The sequence below is a fragment of the Fusarium coffeatum genome, assembly GCF_003316985.1.
Source record: "Fusarium coffeatum strain FIESC_28 chromosome Unknown BRIP53273_contig_176, whole genome shotgun sequence".
NCBI classification, from domain to species: Eukaryota; Fungi; Ascomycota; class Sordariomycetes; order Hypocreales; family Nectriaceae; genus Fusarium; species Fusarium coffeatum.
This window is the reverse complement of record NW_022157969.1, coordinates 108,671-129,037: the sequence shown is the minus strand read 5'-3', so window position 1 is coordinate 129,037 and position 20,367 is coordinate 108,671. Positions and strand designations below refer to the sequence as shown.

General features: G+C 48.7%; 6 protein-coding genes across 6 annotated transcripts; 1 reads left to right on the top strand and 5 right to left on the bottom strand.

Moving 5' to 3' along the window:
• Positions 1–2,753: 2,753 nt before the first annotated feature.
• Positions 2,754–4,112, bottom strand: FIESC28_07862 (uncharacterized protein; the record flags this gene model as incomplete). Its single annotated transcript, XM_031162002.1, has 1 exon — positions 2,754–4,112. The coding sequence occupies one exon, from the start codon at positions 4,110–4,112 to the stop codon at positions 2,754–2,756; it is 1,359 nt and encodes a 452-aa protein (XP_031013981.1).
• A 958-nt stretch (positions 4,113–5,070) lies between these two features.
• Positions 5,071–6,417, bottom strand: FIESC28_07861 (uncharacterized protein; the record flags this gene model as incomplete). The annotated part of the gene is made up of 3 exons (XM_031162001.1): positions 5,071–5,313; positions 5,361–6,245; positions 6,334–6,417. The coding sequence occupies 3 exons, from the start codon at positions 6,415–6,417 to the stop codon at positions 5,071–5,073; spliced, it is 1,212 nt and encodes a 403-aa protein (XP_031013980.1).
• A 2,017-nt stretch (positions 6,418–8,434) lies between these two features.
• Positions 8,435–10,459, bottom strand: FIESC28_07860 (uncharacterized protein; the record flags this gene model as incomplete). The annotated part of the gene is made up of 2 exons (XM_031162000.1): positions 8,435–9,836; positions 9,882–10,459. 2 exons carry the CDS (start codon positions 10,457–10,459, stop codon positions 8,435–8,437), a joined length of 1,980 nt encoding a protein of 659 aa, XP_031013979.1.
• A 664-nt stretch (positions 10,460–11,123) lies between these two features.
• On the top strand, positions 11,124–15,561 carry FIESC28_07859 (uncharacterized protein; the record flags this gene model as incomplete). Its single annotated transcript, XM_031161999.1, has 5 exons — positions 11,124–11,229; positions 11,282–11,518; positions 11,566–11,694; positions 11,746–14,934; positions 14,984–15,561. The coding sequence occupies 5 exons, from the start codon at positions 11,124–11,126 to the stop codon at positions 15,559–15,561; spliced, it is 4,239 nt and encodes a 1,412-aa protein (XP_031013978.1).
• Positions 15,562–15,918: 357 nt separating this feature from the next.
• On the bottom strand, positions 15,919–16,895 carry FIESC28_07858 (uncharacterized protein; the record flags this gene model as incomplete). The annotated part of the gene is made up of 3 exons (XM_031161998.1): positions 15,919–16,176; positions 16,245–16,502; positions 16,638–16,895. 3 exons carry the CDS (start codon positions 16,893–16,895, stop codon positions 15,919–15,921), a joined length of 774 nt encoding a protein of 257 aa, XP_031013977.1.
• A 645-nt stretch (positions 16,896–17,540) lies between these two features.
• Positions 17,541–18,612, bottom strand: FIESC28_07857 (uncharacterized protein; the record flags this gene model as incomplete). Its single annotated transcript, XM_031161997.1, has 2 exons — positions 17,541–17,601; positions 17,657–18,612. The coding sequence occupies 2 exons, from the start codon at positions 18,610–18,612 to the stop codon at positions 17,541–17,543; spliced, it is 1,017 nt and encodes a 338-aa protein (XP_031013976.1).
• Between the last annotated feature and the right edge of the window lie 1,755 nt (positions 18,613–20,367).

Genomic DNA, 20,367 nt, shown 5'->3' with positions numbered 1-20,367 from the left:
CAACTTAACTGAGTCTGTGCCTTTTTTTTTTTTCTCTCACTCTAACCTTCCCCTCACACTTGATCGAGGTTATGTATGTATGCAGTTAGTTATCAACTCGACACCGCCTACACAACTCAATCACAAGTGATCAACAAAGGTGAGAAAGGCGGGACAAGGCTTAGTTAGACTTGGTAAATGCCAAGGATACGAGATTCCAAATCAAGCAGTGGTACAATACCTCGTCCTCGTTCTCCTACCACTCAGTACTCCTAACTTGATTCACCATCTTGTGACTGATCGCCTCAGCCATTCTGCAGTGCAGCGCAACGCAACACCGCCTCTTAGCAGCAGCGCCAAGAACGGATTGGGCTTTGATACCGACCATGATGCCACTATGGACGGATCGATTCAATAGTCACAAGCCTCAATCTGGACAATCAATCGATGCTTGGTATATAAAGTCACCGTGCTTTCGCCTCTCTCGATCTTCCGATTTCCACCACAGAAATTGCTCTCAGTTCGGCATTTATTAAACTGAAACCTTGAGTTGTGGCTACATTCAAAGTCAAAGCATTGATTCAACAACTCTGAAGCCGCTCTGTTACAATGCCGGAAAAGTATACACGCCAGTACAGATACAATAGAATACATTACATATGATTATGATGACATACTCTACCCTTTCTAACCAATCAGATAGCATTGCTTTGTCGCAAGTAACTGCAGTAGCCAATCATAGCTGTTTATGTTTCTGAGGGAAAACTGCAATCTCGCTCGCAACTTCATGGTTCAATTACCATCCCGCGCTTATACGCACGCCCTATCTAGAGCTGATACACGCCCTTGATTCCAATTGCTCCCCTTCTTTGTCAACAACTGAAGTTCTTCCAGGCTCAATTTCTTGCTAGAGTCTTCAACTCACATATCTCCGGTTATTCGTTCCTTATGTCTAGTTTAGAGTCTTGACACAAACCCTTCTCTTATGGACTAGTCCTGAACTCCTAACTTCAGTGACCATGCAGTTGTCAACTTCAATGACAACTCAGAGAATGAAGAGAGCCAACATTCGTATTAACCTCATTACACCGCGAAACTGCCGAGTGAAACTAAAAAAAGGTATCAACCGTGAAAACCCATACATCAACAGCACAGTTCGCTTCGGTGCTGCACCACACTGCACATACATAATAAGTCAGGGCTAAACCGGATAAATAAATCCATGCCGCTACAACGCCCGCTCCTGTCTTCAACTCACGAGATTATGCCAGGTCGACCGACGGAGTAACTTCTCGTCAGCGTCTCTCTATCTGGAGGTCGCCGACACAGTCAGTCAATCGAGATATTGTCTATTCACAAGTGCTTACGGAAGAAATTGAATAACATGAGGCCCTTGTCAGACAGGCTCTTTACCAATGGCGTAAGAGCACATAACTCGTATACCATCCTCTCTGTCTTCGAGGACATGCTCGCATTAATCAGGTTTCAATCAGAATTAACCCAATCATTCACAGCAACACTCCTGAAAAGACTCACAAAACCTAAGGGTTACTACATGACTCAGTAGTCATCAGATCCAGTCGTCAAAGTTTCCTTGTCCAGCCTGGGACATTAAACCTGACGCCAACCAACTTTGGGTCTCCACGATCGACCCATTTCTTTTTTTCTTTCGCCCACCCAAGTCAAGTCCCGACAGTTCAATGACCCCTGTCTAAATTATAATTAAAGAAATTTTCTGGGCAACTTTCTTTCCTTCTCCTGCTTTGAGAGCAGCCGACGTAACCCGCTGTGACGTTGGTGTATCTCGTTGGCTCCTTGACGCCGTACTAATGTATTTGTAGTTGCTGTGCCTCTTCTAGTTATGCAAGTCTCAACTTGTGAAATCGTATCGTCGCGAGCGGTTTAGTCTTGATAACTCATAGTTACGCCAATTACTGTCTTGCGTTGTTATTCATTATCATTATACCTGTCTTGGTTTCGGTGTGCTCGTACGGTGTGTTGTGAAATGTTTCCCTCTGATAACTGAGTTCCCTGGAGTTGTGAGCCAATACCAAAACGTGTCTCGGAATAATCGCCTGCGATTCGCTTCCCGTTGGAACAAACACGCATTCCTTTCGGTCTCTGGCACAATCCACACGGTCTTTGCTCATTGAAGTAGCTCCGGCCCGAAGCTTTGAAGGTGAGCCGGCTGAGCTGTGTTGAAAATGTGTTGTTTGTGAAACAGCTCCCGGGTAGCACCAAGTTGCGACTGGTTGAACTCGAAACATGTGAATCATTCAATGTTCACAGGTGACAGTTAGCTCATTGGCGCAGGAAGTACTATGGAGGACTAGCTTCAGACTGTATGTTCCGGATGTGCGTTCTGTGATGATAGCTTATGGTGATGGATTACTGCCATGGACTACTGCAGCAGGAACTCACCATATTGCAAGGAACAACTCGAGGTTGGACTTTGACTACCTTCGAACAAGTACAGTATGGGTTCTTCATAATGTTTACAGACAGATTGACCTTTTAGTCCCTCGGTCCCTATACCCAAATCGTTCCTTGCTATACTTGCTATACTTGCTAGTTGCTCAGTTTGCCAACGCAGCAGAAGTTGTAAGCCAACCAGATCATCCCGACTATTACTCCAACTAACATCAAACACAACACACGTCAGCTCGACTACTACATCATCCAACACAGTAAACAAGCATAATGTACTTAAGACTCTGACGTCAATTCATCATTCATGTTATGGTATTGATGCCCTCATTCTTTGACCCGGCACTTTATCGTCCTCTTCCTCTTCCACGACCTCTACCCCTACCACGTCCCCTACCACCACCACGGCCCGTCTTCTTGCCGCCTCTCTGTCCGCCCCTGTTGTCAAATCTTTCAAACAGTCTCTCCTCTCCAAACGCTCCCTCTCCAAATCTCATAAAGTTGACAAGGCCGCGATCTACGATCGCAACCAAGACGTTGCGATGTCCGTGCTTTAATCGCTGATGCATTCGTCCAGGGCCCTGCCAGCTCTCATTGGGTGGATCGTAAGGTGTGGATTCCATGAGAGCCTCGATTTCCTCCAGTGTCGGGACACATGTGTCGCCAGCATCAACTACCGCGATGCGGAAGTTGGGTGGTGGGGGGTTCTTCTTTGAGAATGGGGGACCGCCTGATTTCCATACGTGCCAAAAGACTCGGTATGGGTCTCGTGGAGGATGAACCACGGGAGGTGTAGGTAGTGGCTTGTGGCGGGGAAGGATGGCAAGTTGGTCGTAGATAGGTCTATACGCGCGGTATAGACCTGGTTGAACAAGAGGTCCAGATGGGTTTCGTATTGTCTGTGTTTCTGAGCCAAAGAACGAAAACATCCATTGCCATAGAGTCTTAGACTGGGGTGTTGTCGTAGGTGCTTCATAAGGAGGAGCGCGAAGGACATAAAAGCCTGCGCGCTTCAGGTGTGAGTAGACCTGATATTGAGGTAACGTGAGTCTGCCTCTCTCGCCCTCGTTGCCGATAAGAAGCGAGTATGCTGCCTCAAGACTCAAGGGCAGGCCGACATCGTAGTCATCAGGCCCCATACCGGCTTTCATTTTACCATCGGCATTGGGAAGAATCTCCTCCAGTTGTCGATTGGGCCACCAGAGATCCATGGTCCCTCTCTCTACCAGGTAAAGAGCCTCCTCGGGCAAAAGCCAAAGTCGTCCTGTACCCAAACGCTCAACCTTGCCTGGTATCGCTCTTCCGATGTCCTTCTGCCAAGTTCCGCGCTCATGCTCGATCATGACAACTCTGTCGCGCAACCAAAGCCCCTCTTGCTCTCCAGCCTGCTCTATCTCAGCCCACCAGTCCGGAAAACACCATCCTCGAACCCAAGCATCTTCGCGATGTATCCTTGTGTAGCCAAGCACATTATCCATGACCTTACGGCTCGCTTCGAGAAGACCATCCTGTGCACGAGTACCATGTGACTCAAAATCCTTCTCGCCCTTTCGAATAGCTTTACTCGAGACACCATGTTTGTCGAACATGGAAAGAAAGAGCTTGTAGTCGGGCGCGTCCTCGTCGGCATCTTCTGCTGCAGCTCCGTTGGTGCCTGCAACAGGCTGTGCTAAGGCATGGGGATTATCGTCGTCGTCAAAAGCCATGACTGGAAATAAGAGAGCAAGGGCTTTGTGTGGTTCAAGTTGGATATAAATCGGCCTGGATTATTGTGTATAGCGGCTGAGAATCCTGGTAAAACTTTGGGGCGATTGGCGAGCTTTGATGTTGGAAGATAATTTTCTACATCGATGAAGCATTGAGCTTGATATTTCTTACCCCACCGTCTGATTGAATAGTACATGTTTCTTGATTGCAAGTATATGTTTAACAACGAATCATCATCGCTAACTTGGCCGAGTGGTTAAGGCGCTGTGTTTAGGTTCTCATCAGAAACCAAACCCGCAGTGGGAAACCGCGGAGGTTCGAACCCTCCAGTTAGCATATAGCGATTCAATTCATCTTTTTGATTTTTTGCTGTTTAGCTTTTGTAAAAGCCACATAGGGAGAATAATCTCTTTCCCATGTACCAACCAAGTCACGTAAGTATCTGTTGAGTTCCACTTGCCTCTTTTGAATCTGGTCACTCTGCAGTCACTTCGGTGGCTGCTATTGAGCTAAAATAAATTTATTCAATATCTCATCAATATATTTCATTCATCTCAATACTACATGTTGAACATATCGATCGTGCACTTGCCCACTGCCTGTGCGTATTCCTTTACCTGAGCCCTCCGGAACGCCGTGAACTATGCCCATTATTACAAGAGTCCCACCCCATCTTCGCCATCTCACATCCCAAAATGCAAACACCCCTGGGTATACTTCAACTGGAGGGCAACCTCGAGCCACTTAGTTCCGTCTTCTTCAGGCCTCGTGTTCATTATGACGTGACCGAACCCTATTCCGGAATACCCTCACGCTCAATCCTGATATGGGAGTTTCTCCCGACGCGGCCTCGGTAGCGGTACGTTGACGCTGAGAACATCTTATCGTCGTTGGATGAGCGTGGCGCAATGGCAAAAGAAAAGTTGCTTGGAAACAATTCCTCTGTCCTTCTGCCCATCACTCGATGAATGGCTTCTTCTGCCCTCCCACCATGCAAAGCCCCAATGCGCGTAATGAATCGCGGTCGTTTGCGAGAATAACGGTCGGCGCGGGGAGCATCGGGTTGTTGGGGTCGACGTGGGAGGCGTCCTTTGCGGCTTGTTCAATGGCATCCATTTCCTCCTTACAGGCTTGCTGGTCGAGTGGGCAGATAACGATCGGTTGTCGTATCGTGACATCTCGAGCACCACTAAGATTAACCTGGAATTGTTAGCACAAACGAGATGCGGAAACTACTTGGGCCGTACCTTGATAACCAAGTAGAATTCTATCTTGTAGAGCGTTGAAGTTGTGGTAAAGGACGTAACCTCGTAAAGAGGAAATTGAGGTTTGCCTCGTTTGACAACACCGTCCGGGTCTCGTAGGTCCTTGGAGGGAAACACCAATCCAACGTTGGTAGCATATCCAGCCTCTGGCATTTTCGTCTTGACCACTTGTACTTGTCTTGAGATTTTGTTGATCTTTTTCGAAGGTTCGTCACCCTCAGGATTATATGTGATTTCCTCCTCGACTGTCAAGGTAATCTTGTCAATCGTCACGCGCTTCGCCTTACTTAGCCAATCGAGGTTGGGCGATAATTTGATATATACTGTAATAGGATCGCTAGGCCCATAACTCCATCGCGGTAGATTGATGCCGAGGTGTACGATATTGTCGTTGGTAACTAGCTTTGATTCAGGCTTGTTGTACATGCCGAATGTTGATAGCGTATCGTAGCGTTGTAACGGTATCGGGAAAGTGTATTTGTATTGGTTACTGTGGCCTTGTTGAACCGTTACGACGAGCTCGTAGTATGTTTCGGCGGTTCGACTCGGTAGCTGAAGTGACGCAGGAGGAATTCGTCGGTTTGACTCCTCCCCACCACGCCCATAAGGGATGAAGAGAACAAAAGGCAGATCCATGGCAATGATCTTCTCAGCTTCTTTGCCAGACGAGCAGCGAAAAAGAAGCTGCTCTTTGCCGACCAGGTCCGTCGTTTCGCGGCGAGGGGCGCCTAGGTGTCGTTTCGCAAGGCTGTCGGCATCAGGGTGTATCGTTTCTCGACGTTGTAAGCATATTCGAACAAGGGAGACGGGCACAGGCATCGAAAAGCCCTGACCAGGACGAATCTCGACTTTTCCTTCGATGCGCGGCTACAGAAACCCGTAATGTCAGCATAATGGAGTTTGGCGCACTGAAGATGGGTAAAGCGTAAGCAAATTAGAGTTGAAATTGACATACCAATGTCGCCGAGATGCCAGGATAGCCCACGAGAAAGCTACTGTTTGGAGGGCCCGAGACCCTCACGCTCGCAGGAGCCGCCATGATTGTGGTTTTGCTGATGCAGCGTAACGTCTTGGAGGTACTGTCGAGCCGAGCGTCCTGGCTGAGGTACAGTACCTAGAGGTATCGAGTGGGGGAAGATGACGGCGACGAAGTGGGAGCGGCAACGGAGGGAGTGGCTGGCTGAGCCCCGAAGGCGACGAAAGCGTCGGGCTACGCCAGAGCCGGGGTTTGCAGAGCGTTGTGATGCCAAACTTGAACGTAAATATCGAGGACTGGGTGAGGTAGTGGTGTTCATGAATCAAAGCGTTGTTGAGAGTGGTGTAGCGCAGCCCAGGTAGTTTAGGTGCCTGGTTATGATGGGGGAAAGCTTATGGACAAGCCCAGGGCAGCCCAGAACTGCGAAGTACGGCGGAGGGTGTTCGTGTTGGGTCCTGTCCCAGGCTCCAACTCCCACTAAAGCACGGTTAAACCGTATTACTCTTAGTAGGTCGCCCTGCAGGAAGGTACACTATTCTCAGCGAACGGATTGTTTTTGGAGCAGTGCGTCGACGTTGCCAAGACAGTGGGGGTAGGTGACAGTGTTTTGGTCAATTATTCGAGGCACAAGTATGGATGAAAGCGTTGGAAAGTCAAGATTCAAAGACGTTATGCTGTCGAGAAGGGTGAAAACATTCCCATGATGACGTCCAGGACAAGAGAGGGGTTGTGCTAGACGCAAGATGAGTCTGACCAAGCAGCCGGAAGAAGCAGGTCGGCTAAGTAAAAGTGCTAAGGATTCGAATGTAGCTGAAAGAATGGATGGATGAGGAGCTGGTCCAAAAGAATACAGAAGATGGGGGCTGAGAATGAGATGGGATGGAATGGGATGGAGGCTCACTCTAACGTGGAGTGCAGAGTGGAGTCTAGGTACTGTATGCAGGTAATGGAAGGGAAGGGAACCTGGAATAGACCTAGGAAACTGGAGCTGGAGCTGTGGAGAGTTGCAGTGCTCACTTAGATAGACACCTGGGTAGACAGCCTCACTAAAAACAAAATGACCTAAGTTAATGAATTAATATGACAAGAGACATTCGAGGTCCCATTCCAGGACAACAATACCATTGACGCGCATCTTTAATTAAGCCCTAACATTTTTCTCAGCATAATCACTAGCCAACTAGGGTCAGGGTCCTGTCAGCATCCAAATGCGCTTCTACCAAATCAGAAGATTTTTGAATCCTTTCTCACGTGTCGCAAGGCAGCCTTGAGAGCCTTAAGGCTGACTGCATTTGATAGTGCAAGGGCCAAGAAATATCGGTGTTGAGAAGTAGATGCGCATGTATATATTCTCATATAGTATCAATAGTGTTTTCTCTCATAAGAATTTCACTACTACCTACCTATTTATTGGTATCTATGATTGATAAGGTTAATCGTGACTAGTCCCTATCGGCTGCTATTCCCCTTGGGTTGACCTGCGCTGCACAGTGGTTGCTGTGGCACCACATGGACTATGCTGTCATTGAATGTCATTGGATCTTCATATCCATGTGATCGTTCATTGCCTTGGGTGTAACCAACATCCAATCGATGTATGGACGTCTTTGCAAAACCCCATCAACATTTTACTGAGATCTGCAACATATCCAGCTGCCTCACAAGTTACAACTTGCTGAATTTTTCTTGCCAAATATTGATTTAACTTCGACACTGTTTCAAAGAAGCTACTCCCATTCCTGCCAAGCATTGACTTTCCTTTAATATCGTCGGGTGGCTACCGGGAATTAAACCCAGTTATCCCCGCTGCTGTAGATCCAGATCGTCGGGCAGGAAGGTAGCCACTGTGGCTTGACACTCCCGTCCCTGCCTTACAACTCCATAATCTAGGACTTCTATTTCAATTTCATGTTGCTTCTGAACCTGCCTGAAACATGCCAATCAAGATGCAACAACTCATAGCATGACATATCCTCAAACCGTCAAGTCGCCCAGTTTTCATCCTGTCTACCTATGTCAGCGACTATGCAAAGGGGCAAAAAAAAAAAAAGAACGAATTCTAATGCAATCTTCCTTATGGTCAACACTTCTTCTGTCTTTTCTTTCGAGTCCCTGCATTTGCAATCGGCGAAACTGATTCAACCTTTCTTTTACTTTTGGGAACCCTCTTGACAACCAATTTCCCCGGTTTGTTGCTGACTTTCATAGTCATTTGCCTTGTCCTCACTCCATCTTCGATGGTCAATAAGCTGGTGCTTGAGTCTTCCCTGGAATCCGCGTCGAGAAGCTTGAAATCTTTCCCTTGATGTTCGAAAATGACGGTCGGGCGATCTAGATGTTCAACTTCTTCCGGACGTTTAGCGCCTTTGACTGGCAAGTGCAACTCGCACCGTCGTTGGCCTGGCATGCGATCTGCCCCAAGAATGTCTCGTCGGTCTTCACCAAACCAGAAACCCGACTTCCCTGGAGCTCCTGCAAAGTAACACACTTGGAATGGAATCATACCCGATAGACGTGCTTCTATGCCGCCTTTTCCCCGTTTCGCCATCGCTTCCTCTGAGATGTCTTCGCCATTCTTCAGGGCCTTTTCGTACCATTCAGACAACGGCTCGCTCTCATCATCTGTGGATTGGACCAGTACCATTACTGGTGCGATTCCACCCAGCTGTCGACGTTCATTGGGGAAAACTGGATCATCCCCTACAAGCGATTCCCCGTTGTGTCGGCAGACATCAATGCGCATCTCATAAACCCTAGCTACTGCAGTTGAACTGTCGGCGGTAGAGATAGAAATATGCGTCTGGGCTGGGTACGTCTTTTTATCAATACCAAGATACTGTAGATCGGTGCCGTGTAGAGAGGGATGAGTGGCTCCGCTGTCAAGCAACATCTTGAAACACACACGGGGAGCTCCTGTCTCGTCGTCTTCATCATCCTCGACAAAACATATGTCTTCCTCGTCCCGACCAAGCTCCCTAAGCTTTGTTGGATACAGCAAAACTTTTCCATTCTTCCTATGTCCGGGTCTGTGCAAGCTTCGAGTCTCGCGACGGTGAAACCCCGTTACCCGCTGAAAGCCCATGGATATATCCCAAGAAAAAGGCCTGTGTTCTGTTAATGGCCCATTCTCAGCAGAAGGCTGTGCCCAAGTGGCTGCCATGAGCTGCTCGGTCTGGTTGCTTCCTCTCGGAGCGAGAGGAGGTTCATACCAGAGCCATCCTTCACCATACTGACTATAGTACCGGTCGAGTCTCTCTTCTCTATCGTGCGTGAAGGATTCATACGAGGGGCAGAAGTCTGCCAAATGACCCGCATAGAGAAGTGTCCACTTGTCCCAGCACCTGATTTGTTCAGTCCTGTACGCGTTTATTGCAGCACGAATGTTTGTATCGCCAGTTGGGCACTCATTTCGCTCAAGTGACGCTGTGAGTAGATTGATACGCTTCTGGATACGCTGACGCTTGGTAGATTCAAGTTCATCACTGAGAAATCAGCTTATGCCGCTGTCATCAACTGAGTTAACTTACACAGGTATCAAGTTCTCATCAGACTCTTCCATCTGTTCAAATTCCTGTCTAGCCTTGTCGCGTTCCTTTTCAAGGCCTGACAGATCTGCCCTCGGCTGTGTTCTACGAGTGTTCGCGATGATAGCTTCCCACTGGAGTACTGATCGTTCTGCTATTTCCATACGACTCAAGTTCTCTCCAAGTGATGCACCGATGATCAATGGTGGTTCCCAATCAGGCGGGACTGGTCGCCGGACTCTGGCCGAGGGCGCATGTGCACCAGAGGAAGTCTGGGAAACCACTCCGGATGAGCTGGATGTAGATGCTTGTTGTTCATCTGGTCGATGAACTCTGTTATCCGTTGAAGTGTTCCCATATGGCCGTTCTGCCGTACGAGTCGATTCTTGAAAAGATTCCTCTTCGTTTCTTGCTCTAACCCTCTGGCTTCGTCTTACTCCGAGGTTGATTTCTATGTTGGCTGGATCACGTCCTGGACGCCATCCGGGCTCGAGGGCACGTGTGATATTTCCTGTGGTGTCTCGCTGCGGATTCTGGTTCTCAGGATCCTTTTTGGTGCTTGTCTTGCGTCCACCTGCCATACTTGCTTACGATGAGCCTGCGCTGTCTGCAGATGAGTGCTAGATGAGCAGATGAGTGCTAGATGAGCAGATGAGTGCTAGATGAGCAGATGACAGTTGATTTTCTGTTTAATCTATTCGAACTTTTACCTCAAAACTAAGTCGTGAGCCAACGACCTTCTTTCTTCCTTTCTTTGCCCCCTTGGTTGGTAGGCAAGACCACCACATTAGATGTGGCGTTTTGTTGGTGAACAAAGAAACATCGGATTGGCAGCCCATCCCTCATTGAGATTCCGAACGCGATTGTATCCTGGTCTCTTTCACCTTCTCATAAGTGTATTTTTGGCACATTCCAACAAAAGCTCTGTGCTCAAGGTGGAACGGGCTCGCCGACCTCTTTGTCGCACCTGTTGTGAATGGGGTCCTAGAATACGCCTATGCTCTATACTAGTACCTGAAAGAACCTCTTTGTCCATTCTAGATAGCAAGATGACTCCTTTGAGTCTATACAAACTTAGGTATCCAAACTTTTGACTCGATTCATCATTCCGTCCCTTCTATTCATTCTTCTTTTTCTTCAACTTCTACGTACACTGTCCCATCTATTCCTAATCTTTTCCACATGCGCACTCACACTCACCGATAATACACAGAGCTCACTTGAAACACCTACAAAGATTACATGATGGCGGAGTCTGATCCAAGTCGAGGCGCCTCTCCTGATGTTACGCCAGCCGCTTCTGAAGGGACACGGCTTGGCTACCGTTCTGACAAAGTTCGGAAGCACATAGGTGAGCTGATACACTCAATGAGCGATCGAAATAATATGCTTATCTCTTCAAGAAACCATTCTCATGTCTTTCCGCTTCCGGTTCGAGAGTCTCCCATACGAAGCTCAACAAGCCTATACAAACTTCCAGCAAAACAACGATTTCCCGGCGTTCGGCTCTGCCCTCCGACAGTTGCTTTTAGATGAAAATCTGGAAGACTTCATCAGAGAATCGCCTGCCTTCTTGCATGCTGCCACCAAGCTGCTTGACAGTAGATATCCCCATTTGGGCCTTAAAGCACGTTTTGACGGTATGATCACTCTTTTCTGTGCAGACTATATACTAATGGCAATCAAGATTTGACGGGTCGTAAAGGGCAAAGCTCATCAAAAACCCAGTCTCGCCGCTCACCCGACTCACGACGCAGCTCAAAGAGGGAGGCCCGGCTTAATACAGAATCAAGACATAGTGGTGATGATTCAAGTGGTACGTTCTCTTCATGTGTGCCACGATTAAGCAAGATACCGATACCTATAGTAGCCCCTGCATCCGCGAGAGTAACAAGAACCCTTACGCTGCAATCGCGAACTCGGCAAAAGAAAAGCCAGAAAGGCGAATCAGTAAAACATATTCGATTCGAAGCAGGCCTTCCCTCTGGTTTGCCCAAAATTCCCACTATCAATATTGAGCCGGCTGGGGCCACAAGCAATAGAGGTGATCAGCCTACGCCTGTCCACACGCCGGTGATACCGGGTTTTGTGATGAGTACTCGGACCAGCCCCAAAGAACAAGAGACAACTAAATCCAAGAATGAAGAACTGCGAAACAGACTGACCGAGCTCAACTCTCAGCTGAATAAGCTGACCGAGGCTCGTGGGGGATATCCCCTTGACTTCAACCTTTACCCTTACAAAGGATGGAAGGTGGAACAACCCAGGGTTCTCCTCCATCGAGCCAGGAACTTCCTCGCCGATGAAGATATCGACAGGACCTTGAATTGGAGTCAGAAGTTTGCGGAGCTGACCGAGTATCTCTCATATCTCACTCACAACTATCGAGGCGAGGCATGGGGCACTGATCTACGTGAGGTCATTGAGATGCTTCACGCACATTCGGTATTTCAGAAGTATCACTATGGAAATCCCAAGTTGAACCTCAATTTTGATACAGCGTGGCCGAAGGGCAGTAAAAGACTACCGCCTCTTCCGGGCACAGATCACTCCATCGAGAAGTCGGACAAAGTGAAGGAAGACTTGGGTGAAAGGAAGCTGCTCCTCAACAAGATCCGTCCAGCGATCGACGTTCACTATAAAGTACCCTCAAAGGTACTTTCCCAATATATCGAATGTTACACCTCAGAGGCCCCTAACTTCTGGGGATATACACCTGCCTCTGCACATCCTCGTCTAGGACTGATGGGTATTGAGAATGACACCTACGAAGAATGTCTATCCTCGACTATATTGACCACATGCAAGAAGATTGAAGCAGCTGAAGCCAAGTTTAAGGCAGAGTCTGAAAAGAAACAATTCAGTCCAAACGCACTTAGGGCATTTGCCACGCTCCGGGGCACTCGGCGGGCAGCTCTTCAGCAATCCTTAAGTCATCTGAACAATGCTGAGAACCTTGCCGTCTGCGATGTCTTCCGTACTCTCGTCCTACCCAAGCCCAAGATACCCGAGAAGCCAGACGCGGGCATTATCATTCCTACCATGCAAGTTGCCGAGGTCCCTGAAAAAGAGTCTCGAGATCCTTTCGGCTTCACACTTGCGCATAAATGGTATACAAGGGCAGACCGCCACTGGGGAGATTGGGAATACAAGCACGCCGTCAAAGAGTGTCATGGCCACAAGCTGTGGGAAAATCGCAAAGAGCCGATTATGGATCTTCCTAAGAACTTCAAAGGGCCTTACGCTCACGACTGTTTGGATCATGAAATGAAGAAGACCCGCTTGCTCTTAAAGAGATGCGAAGCCCTGCAAGACCGGATACTATTGCAGAAAGAACGAACATCACGGAAGTTCATGACAATTGTTTCCCAAAGCCTACTTGACGGATTGGAAGGAAAGAATTGGGAAATAACCGACCTGAAGTTCTATAAGGACGATCTCGTACCTGACTCTCGAGATCTGATACATATCAGGCCTAAAGAGGAAGGCTTCTTGCGATTACTGGGTGAACACTCGATCAACAAGAAGATGGCGAACAGAACCAAAGAAGTCAAAAGCGGTTCTCATTTCGACATTTTTGAGGCAAGAGTCACGAGAATGTTCTACGGAGAGGGCACAACAATTGTTCACGGCTACACCTTTGAGGACTTCATGCAAGAACTCAATCGGGATTGTGATGGTCCAGTGAAACGCTGGAGGTTCTCTGAAAACGAGACTTGGGAAAACGCTCTCAACCTCCAGAATGAGACAGGGCTTATCACAATATACGGAACTGAGGGAAGTGGATATAGACTTTACCGCGCCGAGGCCAACCTTCACCCCGAGCAGCGTGTAAGGTGGCTCGATATGGACAAAGACCTTGATGCCTTCGTGCAAGGCGTGGACCTTGCAAACATCAAGAAAGGCGAAGAGAATGCCGAAACCAGTCACGAAAGGGACGAGATCGACACAATCTCAACAAATATCAGTGTTCAAGAGTCAGCGGACCTTGGAGATTATATGTTCGGACTCCCCAAAATCGAAAACCTCCGCAGTTGGGAAGAGCTTGCGGGGGGTGCTTCCGATGTTGAGAGCAGCAAGCTGCAGCAAGATATGCGAAAGACGAAAGACTTTTACCGATGCCTTTGCTTTCGGCTTGGAAAGACCATTCATGACCTCCGAGCAAAGCAGGAGACAATCAAACGCCAGCTCACTCCCAGGCAGCAAGAGCTGAACCGCAACTTTGTCGACTTGGTTACCAGAATGTGGGATTCTGATGCTAGAGAGCGGCCAGACAAGAAGGATAAGAATCCAAAGAAAGGCAGTCTCAAGCGCGTCACGCCCGCGTATCAAGATATCATCAGGATGATGGAGCCAGAGATTTACGACCCGACTTGGGAGATGCGTCCTGTCAACAAAGGTTATCCAGGAGACACCTTGATCCGTGAAACAATCAGGAAAGGGATTATTCGCGAGGCATATGAGAACAAAAGTATGATTTTCCCAAGCCGCATTGATCGGTACACCAATCAAGACGGCTTCACGGTTGAATTACCACGTCGGCATGAGCCAGTGTGGTCTTTTGCACACCCTGGACGAAAAACCAGGGCGCCACGACACTGGGACATGAACCGTTGGCCGTTGCATCTGCAGAGTGAAACGACGGCTGAGAGAATCAGGTCTGGAACTTTCTCTGGGGGTATTTCAAGAAAGCCAGCACCTCCTTCACCTATCGCCACACCTCCATTGTCACCCACTCGACTTATTAAACAGGAGAGAGGTAGGAAAGCTACGAGGTTGAGACGACAGATGGACGAATATACTGCTGAAGATATTGCCGAAGGCACTGCAGTGCCTTCAATCCCGACTGAAGACATTGCAATATCTCCAGGTCCGATCGAAGACACAAACACATCCGAGCAACATGATCAAATCATCCCAGGACTCGGGGAAGATTTTGTTGTGACTTTTGCAGACTTGGCAAACTCCCGTCGTACTTTCGCGCCCGGCCCGCCACACTACTTCCTCGGTGACACTCCTCTGCAGAAGAAGTATGTCGAGGACTATATCAAGAGAGGTAAGTTCCAGGTCACAGGATATGGATGCCCTTTGCTAATGTAGGCTAGGAATTGTGCCAACAGAGCAGCCGCCAACCTGGCGTTACCGTCTTGGGGCGCTCATGGGTCGTAGACAAGTGGAAGATGACCCAACAGCTCTGCCGGAGGTTCACCCCCGTGACGTCCCTAAGAGCAGATCTCGACTTGAGTCTTCCGAAGATTCAGACTACGAGAACTCTGTAGAGATGCTTGACGTTATGGACAACGACGATATTGACGTTGAGATGGAGGAATTGGTAACACGACGGCCTCATGATGAAGAGCTCCCCTCGCCAACGATACCATCATTCCCCCATTCTTCCTCTGTTGAGCATGCGCCCCCAGTCGAGGATGACTTTGCAACAGAACCAATTTCCGAGGTCCCTGAAGAGTCTAGTGTCGCATATGGACAGGATAACCTTCCCTTTGCTGAACAAGAAGGTGAGCAACTAGTCCAAATGCCACAGTCACAGCGATCACGACCCCGCCACCTTACGTCAAACCGGCTCAATCTAACGATAGAAGATCCAGAATCTCCGACAAGTGTTGAATATACAGACGAAGAGACGTCAGCATCAGTGCGCAAAGCTCTGAGCGAGTCGGACTAATGGATTGGGGTTGTAAGCTTCACTAGTCTGCTCCATATTAGTTACTAGATATTGGCGTTCTTTGTATTAGTTCGAGGGGCATTTGTGTTGTCAAGCTTTGACTTGCTTTGCAATTGATTGTTTTCACCATGGCTTTTATCACATGTAGGCAGATAACAAGGAACCATTATTTTAAATCGTTAAAACGCAACGTGAAAGATGAAATTTCTTTTTCATTTCAAACCGTTAAGCCATCATTCACCATAGCCTAACGATCTGAAGTGTCCTAACCGGCCAACCTATGCAATGAAACACAATGGATTCGTGACTCCGCGGCACCAGTTTCCAGCTCCCATCAGGTCATAAAACATTCCCAATCTAGTATCGCTTACCCTCGCGGAGAGTATCGGCGAACTCGTCCAGGGGACTTCGGATGAGCTTGGTCTCCTTCCAGAGGTTGGGGGTGAGGAAACCGTAGGTGTTGGAGACGGCAACGAAGGTAGCCTTGAGGGTGTTCTCGAGGGTCTTGGTGGAACCGGCGGAAGAGGTGTAAGCATCCTCGACACCAGCAAGCTGGAGGAATCGCTTGACAGCGGGAGAGGCAACGAGGCCAGTACCACGGGGAGCGGGGATGAGCTATATATGTTGTCAGTTTTCTTCAGTTCTTTCATATCGGGTCGTATCTTTGATCGGATTATACGTACACGGACGGTGACGGAACCACACTTGCCGGACTCCTTGCAAGGCAGGGAGTGAGGCTGACCAAGGTTGGTACCCCAGTAACCTCTTCGGACGGGGATGACGCTGAGCTTAGCGATGATGATGGCGGCGCGGATAGCGGTAGCAACCTCCTTGGAGGTCTTGATACCGAGACCGACGTGGCCCTCGGAGTCACCAATGATGACAATGGCCTTGAATCGGGTTCGCTGACCGGCACGGGTCTGCTTCTGGACGGGCTTGATCTGCAAGTTGAGAAAAACACATGTTAGCAAAGCCGCTTCTTCTCGTCCGTAATTCCTTTCCCGTCGCATCGTTCGGATTCGTCCTCTTCTTTGAGGCTATTCGCAAAATCGGCATGGGGTTCTGTTGTTCCGTACCTTCATGACCTCATCCTTGAGCTTGGGCAGGAAGTTGTCGACGATCTGGTACTCCTTGATGGGGAGAGAGTGCAGGTAGATCTCCTCCATGCTGTTGATCTTGCCGGCCTTGACGAGACGACCGAGCTTGGTGACGGGCTGCCACTCCTTCTCCTCGTTCTTGCCGCGACCACGGCCACGACCACGACCACGTCCTCGGCCGCGATCACCGCCTCGGGATCCGAAACCACCGCCACGAGAAGTTCCTCGGTCAGCCATTGTGTCTGATTGTGTTGATTGCGCTGGGGTGGGAAGGAGAAGTTAGGTGCTGCGCAAGAGCAAAGTGCTGGTGTTGGCGTTCAATGCTGGTAACTTTTTCGCCAGCGGGGTCTAGCACACAAATTGGAATGTGCACTTAGCGAGCCCTAATTCAGGGGGTGCCTGATAGTTTAGGCGAGAATCTGACCAGCAAGGTGTGAAATAGTGGGGGTAGATTTTTACCTTGATCTCACCGAGAATGACAGGGATCTTTATCTCGGTCAGTCTAAACACCCCGCCCGTCATGACTGATCGGCAAACTTGGAACCCTGGCCCGTCCAGTAGGTGGATATAATTATCACTGAAGTCATGTTCTACAATCCCACGTTAAAAATTCCATCAACCAATCGTTTCGTGTATATAAAATATACTCAGAAACTAGTATGTAGAGAGGCGGGATACAAAGTGACAACCAGAAACCATTTTTCACTTCCATTGCAGAAACCACAAGTCATTACGCAGCAGACTGACTTCAACCAGAGGGGAATGGGGTATGCATGTTCTTCGTACACGCCTGGCAACTCCAGGCCATCATTAATTGGGGGTATCGCAGCTCAACTACCACGTACTCCGACTCCTTCTAGACATTTGAACCACCAGCCTTCATTACTCCTTCGCTGTCTTAATGATCAGGTTTTCTGAAGGTTGCACTCGCTGAGCCCATTCACTATCATCTTTGTCAGCGCAATTCACATCATGAACTTTCCGAGTGAGGTACTTACGTCCAGCTACCGTCGTAGACTTTCCTAGACTCGGGCGATCCAACGCCAGCCTCCTCGAGAGCAGTCTCGATCACGCAAGCGGTCACACCAGTACCGCAACTTGACACAATAGGATGTTCTGAATCGACGCCCTTCTCAGCAAATAGCTTCTTGAGTTCGTCCTTGGGGAGGAAAGCCTTGGTTTTAGGGTCCAGCACTGAACTAAAAGGGATGTTGATAGACCCGGGCATGTGACCAGAGGAGAGACCCTCGCGAGGCTCAGGAGCTTCACCAGTGAAACGGTTGTTAGGTCGGGCATCAATAACTTGAACACCCTCAGCGCCCTCCTTGTTGTGGTCCTGAGCAATCTCCATCATCTGCTCGAAGCTTGCGACGCGGTTCTCATCCATAGCTGGAATCTGATAAGGCCGGCACTCGACAGTATAGATCTCTCCTGACTCTGTCGGTAGACCCTGTTCCACCCAGAGCTTGAAGTTGTTTAGCACATGGACCTTGTGGTGGCCGAAAACCTTTAATGTCCAGCCCACGCGGGGAGCGCTGAAGATGCCAAGCTCCTTGCTGTCGTATACCACGACAGTGTCCTCCTTTCGAATTCCAAGCCCGCTCATGGCAGCAGCGAAAGTCTTAGCATTGGGAAGCATGTGAGGGTAGGGACTGCGCTTGTCAATGTGCTTGTCGAGGTCGAAGAATCGAGCCTTGGGGATTCTCTGTTCGCGAAACGTCTCGATTCCGGATCGCCCATCGTTGGGAAGAAACCATGAGGCGCAGAGAGGAATGACTCGAGGATCGGTACTAATGGATGACGGAGGGTTCTTCTTGAGGGCTTCGTGAAGCTCTTGCGGCGAAACAAGGTATGATGAGAGGTTTCGGCGGGTGAGGAGGGTAGGTCGGAAAACCTTGGAGCTCCATTGAGGAATGCCTGCTCTTGTTGAGCGGCTGAATGCGACGGACGCCATTATGGATATGACGTGTGTCGAGTTGTGAGGAGGAAGATGGTGTTGCGGAGGCTCAGTTTACCTGACGTAGGGCAAGTTCAGGAAGTGGATGATAAGAGTCAGAGCCAGAGTCAACCGGGTGGACTTTACTAGCGAGCCAGACGTCCAGAACAAGAAAAAAAGACAGTTAGCAAAAGGCTTAACTGTCCGTCTACGTCCGCATCAGTTAGTGGGAACAGAAATCCAAAGAAAGTGTAAAGTCGAAGTGAGGTAAAGTTGATGACGACCAATCGAGTCAACTTTGATACCTTTAGCTAGTGCGGTTAACGATGCAGCGCAGCAGGCGCGGACGAAGTTGGCGATTGCAGTCCATGATTGGAGCTTGGACCACCTCCATCAGTCATTTCAATGGTGGGTTATGACGGTGGACGGGTTGGCGGGGGATTCTACAGCGGGTTGCAATTTGTTCAGTGGGTGGTTTTCAGGCAGATGAGGTCACTGAAGCATTGGTTGAAGGCGCCCACCCACCATCACAGCCCTGGAGGATGGAATCCACTCTGGCTGCCCGTTTCACCTCAGCTCATGTGCCTCCCCACGAATGCGTTAGTGCTTCAAACCTTGACCCTTCTTCTTTCTACGGGCTGCACGGGCATTTTGCTTTGACGCTCGACCTTTTTTCTATATCCTAGAAACTCAATTTGACCTTTGTCCTTTACAGATTATTGAACCAAAGCATCATGAAAATCACCATCAAGAAGTGGAATTCAGTGGCCACATGGCGCTGGGACTTGCCAGAAGACGATGTTTGTGGTATCTGCCAGGTCCACTTTGACGGGACGTGTCCGACTTGTAAATACCCAGGCGACGACTGCAGCTTGTGTAAGTAAACATCAGCCCATGTCGGGGAAACCAAACGAAGTCTAGGAACTGACTGACGCAATCTTCAGTATCGGGGAAATGCGGCCACAACTTTCACATGGTTCGAACTTAACCCGATCTCTTTTGTTATTGTATACATCGCTGACTGTGGTTGTGTTGTGCTGTTCAGCACTGTATCATGGAATGGATCAAGCAAGATTCATCAAGGGGGCAATGCCCAATGTGTCGTCAACGTATGATCCCCAAAACCAAAAGAACCCCCAGTGCTTTTAGCCATCAAGCTTACATGATACACAGGTTTTGAGTGGAATGAGCAAGTGAATGAAACGGTCTCGCAGGTCGAGTAAAAGATCTCTGTCGGTAACGTTATGCAAGGTGTCAGGCGTTTTCCAGGGCGTTCAAAGAAGTCGGTTTCAGACATACCCATTAGGAAGATGTGCAAATCATCTTAAGCCTCCTACTGGCTTGTGTACCCATCCTCTGTGACTCGTGCTCTTACGTGCCATCTAGTATTGTTGATGAGCCATGTATGTATGCATGCACAACTCAGCGGGCAGTGCCCGTAAGGCAGAACTCAGCCTCACTGGACTGAGCTGACTGCATCAGTCAAGTTTTGAGCCTCAACCAGATTTTATTCCCAGAGTATTTTCTTAATTAAAGGAATCTGAGTCGGTAATAAGTCTGAGATAAACTAAATTTTAGGTTAATAATCTCGTTTCTCGTTTCTCGTTTTATGTTTAAGTTAGGTATGTATGCTTAGATTAGTGGTTTTGTCAAGTTCTGTAGAGAATGTTCAGCCACGATTGGTCAATTAATTACCTTTACGAGTCGCTTGAGTCATGTGCCCAGTTCTCCCATCTTGTGTTTGAAAAGGATGATCTGCCAAGCATGCAGCAT